Consider the following 15755-nt stretch of genomic DNA (forward strand, 5'->3'; position numbering starts at 1 on the left):
CTTGGAAAGCAAACATTAAAGTAGTTTACACTAGTGTCACATATACACAATCATTCAACAGCAGGGATGTACAGGACAAGTGGGTTTCCCTGGGGTGCTACGTAATGCGATTTCAAATTGCAGTGTTTTTGTAGTATGAGGGACACATTCCAAAAGATTATATTACATTTCATAACATGTCGTTATCTTAATCAGTAAATGTATTTTGTCAACCAACTAACCTGAAGAACTCAAAATTCAGGCAGGCCTTTGGTAGGAAAAACTTGTCATCCTGCTTGAACCACACCTTGCTCATAGCGGTGTCCTAGAAAAAGTATGGTTATATTAGCACTAACAGCAGATGCGACAGAAGAGTAATGGAGAAATACTGCAGTCTGTTGGCAGCTTTTGTTTTTGGTCTGTCTCACTGCTTGGCAAACTCAATGTCAACACTTTGATAACACGACAACAACAAGCCAACATTTTAGCAGTCACCTTGATAAGAGTGGGTGTGGACGGGGAGTCCTTCTCTAGAGGGTAGATCTCAAAGCTGGTGGGAATGAACTCGTTCTTTGTGGGAAGCTTGAACTTGCCGTTGAGATCTGCGTTTCCCCATTTCTGAAACACACCAACAGGCGAGCTAGTCCTCTGTACTCAGTTCAGAGTTGGGTATGGAATTCACCATTTTGACTCAATCCTTTTACACAGCCATCAACCTACAGCCAATGAACCAAAGACTATGAAATGGTTATTTCTTTCCGCCAACTCACTGCCCACTGTAGTTTCAACAAGAATGCAGAATTGTCCAGAGGTGACCACACAGGCATGTAGATGGTAGGATCAGAATGTCTTAAACCTGTGGATACCCCGTGACTGCCTTCTGTCAATGGTAGTGGTGTAATGGTGTGGAGAACGCTTTCTCGGCACACATTAGGCCCCTTAACATCAGTTAAACATCATTTGAATGCCAGAGCGTATCTAAGCTTTGCATCCACAGAGCCATTAGCATTCAATTAGCATCTGCTATAAGAATTGTTGTAAAATGGTGGTAAAATAGGCATCTGGGGCTTCGTTACATTAAAATAATAAAGTATGTGCATTATGCCAGCAATACCAGCTACTGCATACGGAAAAGGAATTTTAAGTATGGCCTAAAAGTATGAAAACCTGGATTCTACCCAAACCTTCTAAACACCAGACAGAAAAAATTTACATTCCTAGACTAGTGAGCTTGTTGTTGTAGTTAGTTGTGACACTAGCAGATAAAATGTACAGCATAAGTTTGGGATATTAAAGTCTTCCACAAAAACTTTTTTTGTTTTGTAACATAGTAAGCAAGCTCTGGGGAGTTTGTAGCCTCACGCTTTGTTCCAGGAAGGTGAATTGAGAAAAAACACATTGCTAGTATTATTCTGCCAGCAAAACGACTTTTACAAAACTTCCCTCTTAAGGAAACATCTTACATATCCATCCAATCCCCCTAAATTCATAGACAGCTATGGTAACAAAAACAGGTCCATTAATTTGTCAGTAAATCATTAAAAAAGGTGTATAGGGCATTTCTTTAGTTTCATAATTTCCCACTCTGTACAATAAGTGAAGACATCAAAACTATGAAATAACACATGGAATCATGTAATAACCAGAAAGGTATTAGCCAAATCAAAATCTATTTATGTTTTAGATTGTTTAATGTAGCCACCATCTGCCTTAATGACAGCTTTGCACAATTTTAGGCTTTACCAACAGTCTTGAAGGAGTTCCCACATATGCGGAGTACATGCTGGCTGTTTTCAATCACTCAATAGGGTTGAGGTCAGGTGATTGTGGAGCCCAGGTCATCTGATGCATCACTCTTCTTCTTGCTCATAGCAAATTGCCCTTATACATCCTAGAGGTGTGTTTAGGATCATGGTCTTGTTTAAAAACAAATTATAGCCCCACTAAACAGAAACCATATGGGAGGGCGAAATGCTGCAGAATGCTGTGGTAGCCATGCTGGTTGAGTGTGCATTGAATTGCAAATAAATCTCTGATATTGGCACCAGCAAAGCACCCTAAATTTGGATTCATCCAACCAAACAACAGGTTTTTAACTGGTGTAATGTCAATGTCTTGTGTTTCATGGCCTGAGCAAGTCTCTTCTTATTGGTATTCTTCAGTAGTGGCTTCTTTACAGCTTTTCAAAAATAAAAGTCCTGATTCACATAGTCTCCTCTGAACAGTTGATGCTGAGATTTGTCTGTTCCTTGAATTCTGTGAAGTATTTATATGAGCTGCAATCTGAGGTGCAGTTAATGGCAGATTTCTGAGGCTGGTAACTCAAATTAATCTATCCTGGGCAGCAGATGTAACTCTGGGTCTTCCCTTCCTTTGGTGGTCTCAGGAGAGCCAGCTTAATCATAGCGCTTGATGGTTTTTGGGACTGCACTCAAATACATTTTCAAAGTACTTTTCCAGATTGACTGACCTTCACGTCTAAAAAGGTAATGATGGTAATTTCTCTTCGCTTATTTGAGCTGTTCTTGCCATAATATTGACTACTATAGTACAGACAATGATGGTATTCTGGAATACCAACTAGGTATGTCATGATACCAGAAATACACACACCCACTCACACCTACACCGAGTGCAAGCAGTAGTTTAAATGAACTGACATGGTGACAGACCAGGTTTCCGGGAAATAATTATTTCAAACGCTAACGTTATATTTTGATGACAGACTGAATGGTAAGGACGGTAGCCTACTACTATAAACTATGGTTACAATACTGTAGCCTTCAGCCATTGCTAGTCTCGAGGCCACACCTCCAATCTCGTAAGGCCTCGTTTAGCAACATTCTATGCCTGGTTTACGAGGTTAATGCCATGGCAAACGTTGTATGAAACATAGTTGGCTAGGCTACACAGCAATACCTGCTGTGTCAAACAAAAATAATGGTACTGTGTATTTCAGGATAAGGATAATACTTTGAATACGTTCTTAATGTAATGTGAATTGTAACTCACTCACCTTTAATTCTTTAAATAAATCTGCATATCTGTCTTTTTGAGTTGATTTGCTAAGTTGGAAGTGTTTCCTCCTTTAGTCTCGAAAGTTTGAAGGCACAGTTTGCAAAGTGGTTTTGAACACAAATTCACGACTCTTACTATTTTTATTTTCGTTGAGACAAGGCAGAGCTGCACCTACACTTGCTGCCATCTGTCACGTTTTGGATCCCCGGTCCCTGTAGTACTGTACAAAAAGAGTTTTGGTATCGCCTTGGTACCGAAGTATCGGTTCTCGTGACATCCCTAATTCCAACACTACATTGTCACAACACAACTGATTGGCTCAATCACATAAAGGAAAGAAATCCCTCAAATGAATGTTTAACAAGGCACACCTGTCAACTGAAATGTATTCCAAGTGACTACCTCAAAACTGTTTGATAGAATGCAGGTTGTGCAAAGCCATGGCAAAGAGAGGCTACTTTGAAGAGTCAACATAATGTAATGTATTTTGAACTGTTGAACTAGTGATGGCCATTCAAGGCTCCATCAGCGTTATTTTAGCAGCAGGATAATATGCTGGAAGCACTCAGATTTTCTTTATCACAATAAAAGCTATCATTGAAATATATAAGGCAATATAGTTAATCTAGTCTGTGAAAAAGACAAGAATAACATTGGAACGGACATTAAAACAAAAAATTTACAGACTAGATTGTTAACTATATTACCGTATATATTTCAATGATAGCTTTTATTTTGAAAAAGGAAATCTGAGTTCGCACTGCTAGCATAATATCCTGCTGCTAGAAGAACGGTAATGAAGCCTTGAATGGCCATCACTATGTTGAACTCTTTTTGATTGTTGCATGATTCCATTTGAGTTGTTTCATAATTTTGATGTCTTCACAATTATTCTACAATGTGGAAAACACTGCTCAAAAACATAGTAGTAGCTAGCACTTACTACTCTAGTAGGAGGGCAGGGTGACCTGCAACTACCTGTGACAAGTCGCAACCCCAAATGTATGTAAACTAAATGCCAAAAAAAACCCAGATCAATACAAGTACTGCTGCGGTAGCAAGATAACCTGTGGCAAGACCTACAAGCAACTGTTAACCAACTTAAAAGCTGGACCATTTTAGCCAACAAGAATGGACAGACACTTCAGGAATCAGATATGAAAAGCTGACAGATTGTCAGTCTCACCTTGAGGACTTCATCGGATATGGGCTCCTGTTTGTAGTGCGTTCCATACCATTCCTCTGTCCGGTCTGTTTGCCCTTCGAACGACTTTGAGACAACTGCAACCCTGCAGAGAGGATAGACAGAAACGGGTCTCATTACCAGCGTACAAATCCCCTTGTCATTTTCCTGGCGCGGCCTGTGCTAGATTCATATCTGCCTTTATGACATCAGCTCTCTATAACTTAAGTCCTTTGCTGCACTTGAGTGGACATCGAGTAGTCTCCAGGGAGCACAAAACAGAATACTGTCTCAGGTCTAGGATTGTGCTGGAGTGCCTTCCACATCCTTTTCCATGAGCATTTTATTTGTAGGAAGCCATAGGCAGTGGAGAATCTCAAGTATCAGGTGTCAGCCGTGATCGATAAGATGAATGTAGTTGCAAACACTGTGGCAATTTGGCACAACAATCAATCCAGTGGATTTAGAACAATCCAGTCACTGTCAGTGTAGGGTAAATGTATTTAAAGTTAATGAGCGGGATAACCAGCCAATGGGATAATTAGAAAATCCACATTTCCTAAAGCAACTGGGGGCGTGATTCAGTATTCTTAAAGAATGTTAAATGGTGGTGGAAGGCAGTCTTCTCATATTGTAAGATTAACTCTAATAGTGGTTGTATTTGTGTTAATGGTGCAGAATGTGTTATTGAGCTCTTCCGTGTCTCAGTTTGATTGTCGGAAAGCTCTCTGGGAGTTTATTCAAAAGTAGGGAGTATAGGTGAACACTGAGGCCATGAATGAATGACTAACGGAGTGTGTAATGGGGAATGTAAAGAAATTAAATGTTATATTTAGACAGTTAGTATGCCCTACATCCCGCATGGCTAAGTAAGTACAGCATATGTTCAGTATTGTTGCTATTAAAGAGAAATTATAACACATAAATGGTTAATGACATGACTAAATAGTTTCACCACGGACTGGAACGCTTACTAACATGGCCGGTTTTGACACGCACATCTGAAAGCAAGCATATCTCACAGTATTTCATAGACTGCAGCAGCTATATACAGGGTCCATTTTTCCCCTTCATAAGCTTATTCCTAGTTCCCTGCTAGCATTAATTGCTTGGAAGAATGGTAAATCCATTTTAACCTGCAATTTCTGAATCATTGGTATCCCTGAATCTAGCGGGCCAAAGAAACTAGGTGGCTTAGTTGTTTAATAAAGGAATACTGCATTTAATGTTGTATGCTACTAGCGGTTTAGTCTCTCTGTGATGTGGCTGGCTCAGGCAAGGTTGAATATAATTGTTTGTTTATATTAATAAACACTAAAGACAACCACACCAGTATAGTGATTATCTAAAAACCTAAAGATGACCTTTTACTGAGGTTACTCCCATACAATTACATGGCCACTTGGAAAGGTTGTTAGGCTTACATGTGCAATAGCCTGGGGACAAGGTTAGCCATTTGCTCACCACAATTTACACTTCCCATGCAAAGCTTAGTGAGTGTGCAATTAATATTACGTATCAATCATGTCTTCAAAAGCTAAAAGATGCTCTCTCACTGTTATTTGAAAAGTGTGAGGAACAGCCAGGGAGCAAGGGCTGTGGGACAAAAAAATATTAATGTCAAGGCCCAGTGGCCTGGTAGAAAACTCTCCATGGCCCCTTGTAAAAACAGTAACCCACCAAAGTTAGGCCAGAAAAGCAAAAACGGATCCATCCTGTTGTAAAACGATGAGAAGACCGTATCATCTGATCTTATGCATCTAGACAGGTCTTTAGGTTAATGGAGTTCAATACACTTTTAAACACTAATGTTACCAAACTGAGGCAATTTTATTACGCATCAACTTTTCCTGAAACCTCTGTTAAGAATCATGTGAAAATGCAATGACCAAGTCAGTACAGAAGCACAGGGCTACATGACAGTGTGGAATAGCAGAGAAGAGCCCACAGGGTTAGTGACCCGGGGAAGAGCTGGAACTTACCTGACATATTCTGGCCTCAACTTGTCCAGGACCATCTCTATGAGGTCTGGTCTAAAGTCTTCCAGGAGGTACTCCGCTGCTAGAATCTCTTCCAGAGGATAATACTGAAAAATACAAATAAAACCGTTATGGACCCACCAATGTTGAGTGGGCGGAATAGGAACACACGCAGGGAATTCAGTTGCAAAGGAATAAAGAACTAGTGTTCCGCTAATATCATAACACATCAACAAATATCTAATGAAAAGAGAAAACCAAAACCCCCAAAACACTGACTTGGTTGGCTATCAAAAGTATTTTGACTCCAGCAGGAAATGTTAGTTATATCTTCGACTGGGGCTGAATCTACACATATTTTCTCCCAAAAAAGTATCTGATATCAACCGACAAGGCAGCCCGATGACATTGCTGTTATCAAACGGAGCCTCTGCACATCACCATGGCGATGCCGCTCAAAGACATGTGATCACCACCTACGTGCACTAATCCAGACACTTTGGATGTGTAGCCGCGCGGCCGCTCCTTGTCCTTGAATCTGAAGGCAACCGTGTTCAAGTCCTGCAAGGGGGAGGAGTCACGTCAGCTGCAGGAAAATGCAGTACAATCACGACAAAAACCTCACACGATGTCAGTGTCAGGGCTCCAGACGGAGGCTGGTCAGCCACATTATGCAAGCCTCTTGTCTGGCTGTATTTTTTTAAGTTCCATTGATGCCAACTATGCCAATTTTCATCAAAACAATGTTTTTTATTCTTGTTATTCCTATAATGGAAGAGAATTTCCATCCCTAGTTGTTTCGCTGCAGGGAGCCTACGGCAATAAAATGAAAACAGAAAGGGTTTAAAAGCATCCACCTTGCACTCCTGGAAGACCCACTCCTGAGGTCCCTCCGTGCGCAACTTCTGGATATACTGGAACATGTGGAAGATGATGTCATCCACGTGCACTAGAGAGAAAAAAAACAAAACACTTAAGGCAACACATGCGCAAACTCTCAAAATCGTAGGCCACAACAACATCAGCACACAAAACACCCAATGGAACCCAATACTTACAGAGTCCTTCCTCTGTCAGATCCACATTTATGATGAAGAACATGAAGCCTTTGGCTCCCTCCTTCTGGCCTCCTACCAGTGTATTGACCCAGCCTGTAGGAAAACAAAGCCAAACAGTTGATCTCACAGTCAATACACCCCAGAGTGTCCAAAAAAAAAAAAACTGTCTGTACTGCATGCGGCAGTAAAACCTTAATATGGCAGACTCAGGGAAAAAAAGGAATTTCTAATGTTATCTTTGTATGATGTTAGCTGAGAAGCACCGTGCTTCAGCTCGTTTGCCTACCCTTGGACTTGAGCTCAGACAGCAGGCTTCCCGGGCCCTCGTGGCCAATTAGATGCCCCAGATAGTGGCCTGGATTGGACTTGTAGTACTTCTGCAGGTCTGGGATGGGGAAGGTCACATACAGGTTCCTAATGTCCTTGATAGGCACCACTTTGTAGAATTGCTGGCAGGGGAGAATAAGGAAGGAGACATTTGAATTGAGACAATGAAAATGACTTTTGCTGCCCAAGTGTGAGTGTTTGCGCTCTTTCTAGTGGTAAGAAATAAAGGCCCTAACCCTGAGGTGCTCCTCTTGAAAGGGGTGCTCAGGGAACTCTGGGATAGGCACATTCTTGTTCTCCACCTCTGCAAACAACTTGACCACCATGGCTGTGAGCTCATCTAAAGATTCTGGGTGAACCAGGAAGAAAGAGGGGAGAGATCATTAATCAAGATGCATGTCAAGTTTCCTGTGCTCACAATCAAACCATTCAAATGCCCAAACCACATCATTAAGTGGCATTAGGTAATTGCGTGGAGAGGCGCCGTTCATCAATTTGTTGTGATTCTGATAACAGGGAAGGCTAATAATGCCATCAAAATGTGCTGTAACAAAGACACTATAAAACTGTGTAGCTTGGAAAGTCAGCCATTGTCCCATCTTGGCATCATAGACACAGTCAAGTACGGCCCCTTGTGTTTCAGAGGTCACAGAGTCACAAAAACGCAAAATTTGAACTGGTACCGAAGACCGCAGTGACTTACTCTATCCCACACACTGGATCACAACTCACCTGGGTCATAAAGGTGGAAACTTTTGGGTTATTCATGGCTAATTTACTGGAGCTAGTGAAAACAGAGAAGGAAATAACTGGGGCAGGATTAGCTGGGGGTGGGGTAAGTGATACAAGACGTTTTAATTTGACCTCTGTGCGTCTCCGGGTGCCTGAGATGACAGATGACCTCAGGACTTGGCGAAGTGGTAGAGGGGCTCAGTCCCAGACAGGGAGAGAGGAGAAGTGTTTAGAAAAGCACTTCACAGGATGTGAGGGCTTTTAGCGGACAGCTTATTTCTTCTGTCTAGGAAACTGGCCTAACATCTCTGATCCAAGCGCAACTCTGATTGTTACAGATGTGGATTTTGGCACATAGGATGAGGACGCACCTCTTCCCAGCACACACAGTCCCATGAGGTTGGAGGAGTAGTAGGTGGAGTGGAATTTCAGGAGCTCCTGGCGGATGTCGATGCCATCCTTAGATGGCCTCGTCTCCAGAGTCAACTTGTTCCCTTAAAAGAAAGACATGAAAAGCATTCATTTTTTTGTACTGTAAATTGCAGAGAGTGCATGACAAAACTGGACAGGAAAATGACATTTGTCATAAGATGTGCAGAAGGGAAAAACAACTTGTTATTGCAGTTCCAGAAATGATGACATCAATGCATCATGTTATTTTGTAAAAAGCCAGAATAGTCATCCTGAGAGAGATTCATGGAACAGTCTAGCGTGGGACGGAGAATACATCCACGTATAAAGAATAACAAGTCTGTTCCAAGAAAGCCAACGTGCGAACGGAATTAATCCTCCCTCAGTGACGTGATTTCAATTCTGAGTAAGGCCACAAGTGGCAGACAAACCCCTTTTCTGTCCTTTGTGGTCTAGCTCTGCTAATTAGCCTACATCAAGCACTTTCTCAGTGACATGCTAGCTGCTGGGCAATTCCCTCTGCTAAAAGACATAACAGACCTGCCCTGTCTCAATATCAGGAAGGATTTAAACTTATGGAGCACTTCACTCTAAAAACCAATTACCCATCATTTCCAGGGCCATAATATCTACATGTCAAAAAGACTGGTAAAGTGTACCAGAAGTATCCCTAAGAATTTGATGTTTTTGCAAAGGATGTTTTTGTCTCTTGCACTCATTAATTAGTAAGCGCTCTCACCAAGCTGATCCAGTTTCTATAATTAGCCAAAAATAAAGCTTATATAACTCAACACTGCCACCATCTGGCTCTTCTAAGATGGGATACTCAAATCGTATGAAAAAAACCTGTGACAGGATGAGTGGGAGAGGACTAGAGTCAGCACATTCCAAAACAAAAGACTAGAAGGAGTTTGTATCACACAGGGATGCTCGGACATGTTCATAAAGTCACACTGCACCAAAAACATTTTGCAAAGTCTTTGGGGGTATCCATTCTGGCAACAAAAAAAAAACGAATCTGTTAAAACATTTTGACACCAAACGGGGTGGCTCCCAGATATTTTGAAATGTAAGGAGAACAAATATAAAACATTTAAAACCTGAATGTTTAACCCATTGTGAATAAATTAAACCACCAACAGTGGGGCAGGAAAGTGAAAACCTGACGTAGTCCGTATCTGGAATTTGAGGTGGGATGAGGTTTTTACCTGTTCCAAATTTGCTGAATGGGTGGTTGGGGTTACCAGTTGCCTTCTCCAATTGGAACAACCTCCATGCATCATTCATCAGGTTCTTTTCATGCTCTGAATCCACAGCATTTACCTCCCGATCCTTACAACTCTCATCAAATAAAGGGCACAGGAAGAACTGAGCAAACCTACAGACGTAAGAAGACAACACATTGATTTAGTTATCAATGAACTGGATTGTTTAGATGGTGAACTACAGGATAATGTGAATCTTGCGAAAGGGGTAAGAGGTGTGTGCATGCATTTTATTTTTCCAGGCCTAAAAGTGTGTGACTACAGTAAAGAGGATTAGGCCATATATAGAAAATGCTTTTCTCTGCATTGGGTTTGGGTTAGCAGTGACATTTAAGAGACCTGTATGCAAAACCATTTAGATGGTCCTGAAGATGAGCAACTGCCATGCAAAACAGCATTGAAAACAATGTCATTCCCCAAAGTCAATGCACCCCAAAGCACAGCTTTACATAGCCTGTACAAAGCTGGACAATTCAGAAATGCCAAAAAAAAGAGAGAAAATGGAGACTATACAGTTAAAATAATGTTATCGTCCTAGGGTACCATTCATGACATTAACCTAGCTGCTACATCTCAGAAAACTGTTAGATGCACTTTTCCATAGTGTACATATTTTCACAAGTTTCACTAATGAATTTATTTAGTATGTGTTTAAATTCCTAATTCTGTGGGCTTTACTCATCATGGCTTGCTCTATTAAAAAGAGTCGGCCATCGTCAAGCATATTAAGCACACCTGATAAGAGGGAAGGCTAAATGGTGAATTCTGGAAGTTACATATTTTTCTACAGACTTAACTGTGTTGCTTTTAAACAGAAAAAAGTGCATTAAGTCTTCAGATTTGACTTTGATTTCCAGATTGTTTTCATACATCACCATGAGTAACACACAACTATTAGAATAGCACTAAGGCTTACAACGGTGCTTTCTTATGACATCATGGGTAAGCTTATGCCACATCTATACCTAGCATGTAGTACAGCGTATAGCTAATGTGTATGTTTCCAGCACTTCCTCAAAACGACAACACTGGCAACACACGGAGGCCATAATAGAGATTAAGGAAAGGTGTTCTAAAAAAAGACCCAAGGGATGAATCACATTCTTGCTTACATAAAACCCATTTAGTCTATACATTGTGTGGTTCTACACAACTAGAGAACTTCAATAAGAAACAGAAACTGTTCAGCAATGTGACACGCACCCCATCTCTGCCAACTAGGTCAGTCCAGTATGGGAGGAACCTGATACCAGTACACTACGCAGGCGAGTCATGCGGCCAAAGTGGTAACGAAAAAAATCAAGGAGTGTTTTATGACTGGCATAGCCAAAAGGAAACCAACTCAAAAAGGGAACACTGACTGACCTTGCCCTAATGAAAATGCTTGGGACCAACAATGAACACTTGATTTGCAAAGCCCTTCCCTACTGTATGCGAACTGAACAAACCCCTACATGTTCACCCACCTGTCCAGGGCTCCCTCCAGGTGCTCGTGAGATACATCAAAGTAGTAGTTGGTGTGCTCTCCACTGGTAAAAGCATTGGAGCTGCCAGCGTGTTCGCTGAGAAACTGGCTGTACTCATTCTCCTTGGGGTACTTCTCAGTTCCCAAGAAGAGCATGTGCTCGCAGAAGTGGGCGATTCCTGATATGTTCCCCGGGTCTGACAAGGAACCTGAGGTGGTTGACAGAGCAGAATACAGATTATCAGTATGATGCATTGCTTCCACACACTGCCCAAGTCCAAGGGTGTTTAGCCACAACCAGCCATAAGATTGGAGTAAAGCTAATTGCAATTCAGAAAAACACTCTGGCTAGTAGGTATCAATCCTTGTTAACTGAAGGGATTGAAACCGACAGACTGTGTTGTAAAAGGGTATTCTTCCATTTGGACCTGGGGGATAAACTAGGGGTGAGAGGAAAAAAGTTGAATCCTCATTTACAAAAAATAAAGAAATGTAAATGGTGGTCTGGTGCTTGGCAAAGTGGGTGGAGCCATTGGCCCTGTCCAGGGTTATCCTCGGACTGGGTCATATTGTCTCCGGATTTCAGTCCATACTTTAACCTGACAATAGTTTTAGCCCGGGGACTAGGGTCAGTCTGTTCTGTCTTATACCCAATAGTGTACATTGCATCAGATTACATGATGGGGACTTAGGTCTGCTATAATGTACATGTAAATTGTGCTGGTATTGAGACTGGGGCAGAGGCTGCCAGGACCCTGGGATAGACATACAAATGTACCTATGTGGACGTCCAGTGCTGCTGAAGCTTTATCTGTGGTGGGATCACTGATGAGGACAGCCTTCAGGCCATTGGTAAACTCTAGGCCTCTGTAAACACGCTTGTCCTCTGGAGAGCGGATGATCTCACTGACCACCCTCTTCACAGCTGGGTCTGTCATTCTGAGGGGCAGAGAGGACACAAGCCTGTAGAACAAAAAAGATTTAAAAAAAAAAGATTTACCCACTAGTTATCAATTGACAAAAAAATAAAACATATTCAGACAAATGCACTTCATGGCAATACTGTACATTTTGAGTGGAATTAAGGTAGACCTTCCAAACTGCCTTTTAACACCCAAATGCAATAAAGTTGAGAAATCAGCATGTATTCAACAAACGTAAAAGGAACATTTACAAATAACATACCAAATGAATTACATAACCGAATAGGGTAATATGCAGGATATTATAGGTAGAGATTAAATTTCTGCATATCTGGGCATATAACATAACATCAACCCACTGATGTTAAAACACAACGGCAAACAAAATATACTTTGTTAGGTAGCCAACAGCAAAACTTCTCTATCTGTGAATTTCTACGTCTGTGCTGTCAGCAAACGAATCCTATTAGCCAGCTACCTAACGTTAAAATAGATGTTTACCAACTAGTAAATCAGAAACTTTAGTTTAGTGAAAACAAACACAGCTAATGTTCGGCCTTCTGACTACAGATTAGGTACAGCCCCGGGTCAGTTACAGTAGCCAGTGACTGTAACCTTAGTTTCATTTGTTCAAAAAAAACATGAGGCACGACTGTCTTTTCCTGAGGCTGGTTACTTAGGGTTTTTTCTGGACTTGGGACACTTAGGTAACGTTGTAGCCGGGGGCCGACAAATGTAAACCTAATCACAAACTAGTTGACTAGACTCATAATCCACTTCTGTACGGTACTGTAGCTCACCAGGCTAGTTAACGCAGGTATGTTTTTGTGCGTAATTGATACATCCAACGTAGTTAGCTTCTAATATTAGAAAGCAAGTTATAGACGACCTGTTAAACAATAATGTGTGTCCAGTATTAACTTGGTTGGCTAGTTAGTCATCGTCCAAACGATTATCTACTTGCGTTAGATCTTACACAGCTAACGTTAGCTGCTAATGATGCAATTCTCCAATAATGGCTAATGTGATGCTTAGTCAGCCTGCTAACGCCGGTGTTAGCTTGTTTATTTGTCAAGTTATTATTGTGGTTTTGTTTTTTAAAGCGAATTGTATCTGACATTAGTGCTCACCTATAATGTTGATTGTAGTAAAAACTATCCCCCGCCAAATGAAGCTGTCTCGTTAACTGGGCCTGTCGGCTAAAACATCGCAGCATACTTCGGATCAGCTTTGTTATAAACTAGTGCTGGGTCGGCTCTTTTTGGTGAACGTTGGTAACCGAATGGCATTGGTTAAAGGAACCGTTCATTTGGGTCCATGACCCAAATTCTTTTGCTCAAACAACGATTATTTACAGATTTACAGTTAAAACAAATTTTCAAGTTTGCATATCCACACTGCAGAAACGCGTCTCTATGTTTACTGGAGGATAACGTTAGGTAAAAATATAGTTTAGGGCTTTTTTAAAAGCATTTTTAACGAAGAGCCGTCCAGGAGCCAAATGATCCGGATCTTTACAGTGAACGAAGCCATAAGAGCCGGATCTTCTGGTAAACGGAACCACAACCCTTTCGGTCTTTAAGGTGCCATATTGTTATAGACATTTGTAAACGATATCAGAGTCGCGTAATCTGTCATTAACTGTATTATTTAGTTGATGTCAGTGGTATTTACATAAATATATAACTATATTTACTATATATACTTACTTAAAAAACAACGCATACAACATGTGGTTTTGATTTATGTTCCTTGATTAAATCAGTAAGTCGATTAATCAACCTATTTAGACAAAGCCACTCCCCTAACCGACCCAAAGTTGCCATCTACCATCGATTGCGCTATCTACTGGTGTTGCCATGTTCGCTATATTTTGCGACTATTGAGAAAAATTGGGATATCTTGTACATACCTGACAACCTGGAACTAATAATTATGCAGTGGGAGCTGAAGACGTCCCACTCATCCGAGGAATGGGGCTTTGTCTGCTAATCGAGTAGTCATTTACATAACAGGAATTGATTAATTTAATTGCAGTAGCATACTAAATTATCACTTTAGAATTCAACTCAGGATTATGCTATGTCATGGGGTTCTTTCACAATTCAATTGTTGATTTTTTGCTAAAAACACCACATTCAGCCCTGATGTACAATGGATATAAAAACTGTACACACCCCTGTTAATATGCCAGGTTCTTGTGATATGAAAAAATGAGACAAAAATAAATCATGTCAGAACTTTTCCCACCTTTAATGTGACCTATAATGTGAACAATTCAATTGGAGAAAAAAATCAATGTTTGAGGGGGAAAAATTAAAAACTCACAATATCCTGGTTGCATAAATGTGCACACCCTTAAACTAATACTTTGTTGAAGCACCTTTTGATTTTATTACAGCACTCAGTATTTTTGGGTAGCATGGCATTATTAGCATGGCACATCTTGACGTGGCAATATTTGCCCACTCTTCTTTGCAAAAGCGCTCCAAATCTGTCAGATTGCGAGGACCTCTCCTGTGCACAGCCCTCTTCAGATCACCCCACAGATGTTCAATTGGATTGAAGTCTGGGCTCTGGCTGGGCCATTCCAAAATGTTAATCTTCTTCTGGTGAAGCCATGCTATTGTGGATTTAGATGTGTGCTTTAGGTTGTAATGCTGAAAGGTAAACTTCATCTTCAGCTTTCTAATGGACGCCTGAAGTTTTTGTGCCAAAATTACCTGGTATTCCCTCCACCCTGACTAAGGCCCCCGGTTCCAGCTGAAGAAAAACAGCCCCAAAGCATGCTACCACCACCATGCTTCACTGTGGGTATGGTGTTCTTTGGGTGATGTGCAATGTTGTTTTTACGACAAACATACCTTTTGGAATTATGGCCAAAAAGTTCAACCTTGGTTTCATCAGAACATAACACATTTTCCCACATGCTTTTGGGGGACTTGATGTTTGTTTTTGCAAATTCCGACCGGGCTTGGATGTTTTTCTTTGTAAGAAAAGGCTTCCGTCTTGCCAACCTTCCCCATAGCCCATTCATATGAAGAATACAGGAGATTGTTGTCACATGTAGCACACAGCCAGTACTTGCCAGAAATTCCTGCAGTTCCTTTAATGTTGCTGTAGGCCTCTTGGAAGCCTCCCTGACCAGTTTTCTTCTCGTCATTTCATAAATTTTGGATGGACGTCCAGTTCTTGGTAATGTCTCTGTTGTGCCATATTTTCTCCACTTGATGATGACTGTCTTCACTGTGTTCCATGGTATATCTAATGCTTTGGAAATTATTTTGTACCCTTCTCCTGACTGATATCTTTCAACAATGAGATCCCTCTGATGCTTTGGAAGCTCTCTGCGGACCATGGCTTTTGCTCTGAGATGCAACTAAGAAAATGTCAGGAAAATCCTACTAGAACAGCT

At 41.1% G+C, this 15755-nt stretch overlaps 1 protein-coding gene across 5 annotated transcripts in view; it reads right to left on the reverse strand.

Annotated features, from left to right (window-relative positions):
• Nucleotides 1-15755, reverse strand: part of ide (insulin-degrading enzyme) — a 36146-nt gene that overhangs the window by 16238 nt on the left and 4153 nt on the right. For 2 of the 5 annotated variants that reach the window (XM_010863866.5, XM_010863864.5), the window contains exons 2-14: nt 12196-12380; nt 11419-11626; nt 9896-10065; nt 8648-8770; nt 7781-7893; nt 7504-7666; nt 7218-7310; nt 7017-7108; nt 6640-6720; nt 6163-6266; nt 4184-4286; nt 475-597; nt 222-304 (exon numbers count right to left, since the gene is read on the reverse strand). In XM_010863866.5, coding sequence (XP_010862168.1) covers nt 222-304; nt 475-597; nt 4184-4286; nt 6163-6266; nt 6640-6720; nt 7017-7108; nt 7218-7310; nt 7504-7666; nt 7781-7893; nt 8648-8770; nt 9896-10065; nt 11419-11626; nt 12196-12355 — 1616 coding nt within the window. In that variant the 5' untranslated portion in view covers nt 12356-12380. Of the gene's footprint in view, nt 1-221; nt 305-474; nt 598-4183; nt 4287-6162; nt 6267-6639; nt 6721-7016; nt 7109-7217; nt 7311-7503; nt 7667-7780; nt 7894-8647; nt 8771-9895; nt 10066-11418; nt 11627-12195; nt 12381-13470; nt 13616-15755 lie in introns of those variants that run through there. The other 3 variants (XM_013132139.4, XM_010863862.4, XM_010863861.4) reach the window with 3 other exon arrangements.

Source organism: Esox lucius, chromosome 6, assembly GCF_011004845.1.
Source record: "Esox lucius isolate fEsoLuc1 chromosome 6, fEsoLuc1.pri, whole genome shotgun sequence".
Classification (NCBI taxonomy): domain Eukaryota; kingdom Metazoa; phylum Chordata; class Actinopteri; order Esociformes; family Esocidae; genus Esox; species Esox lucius.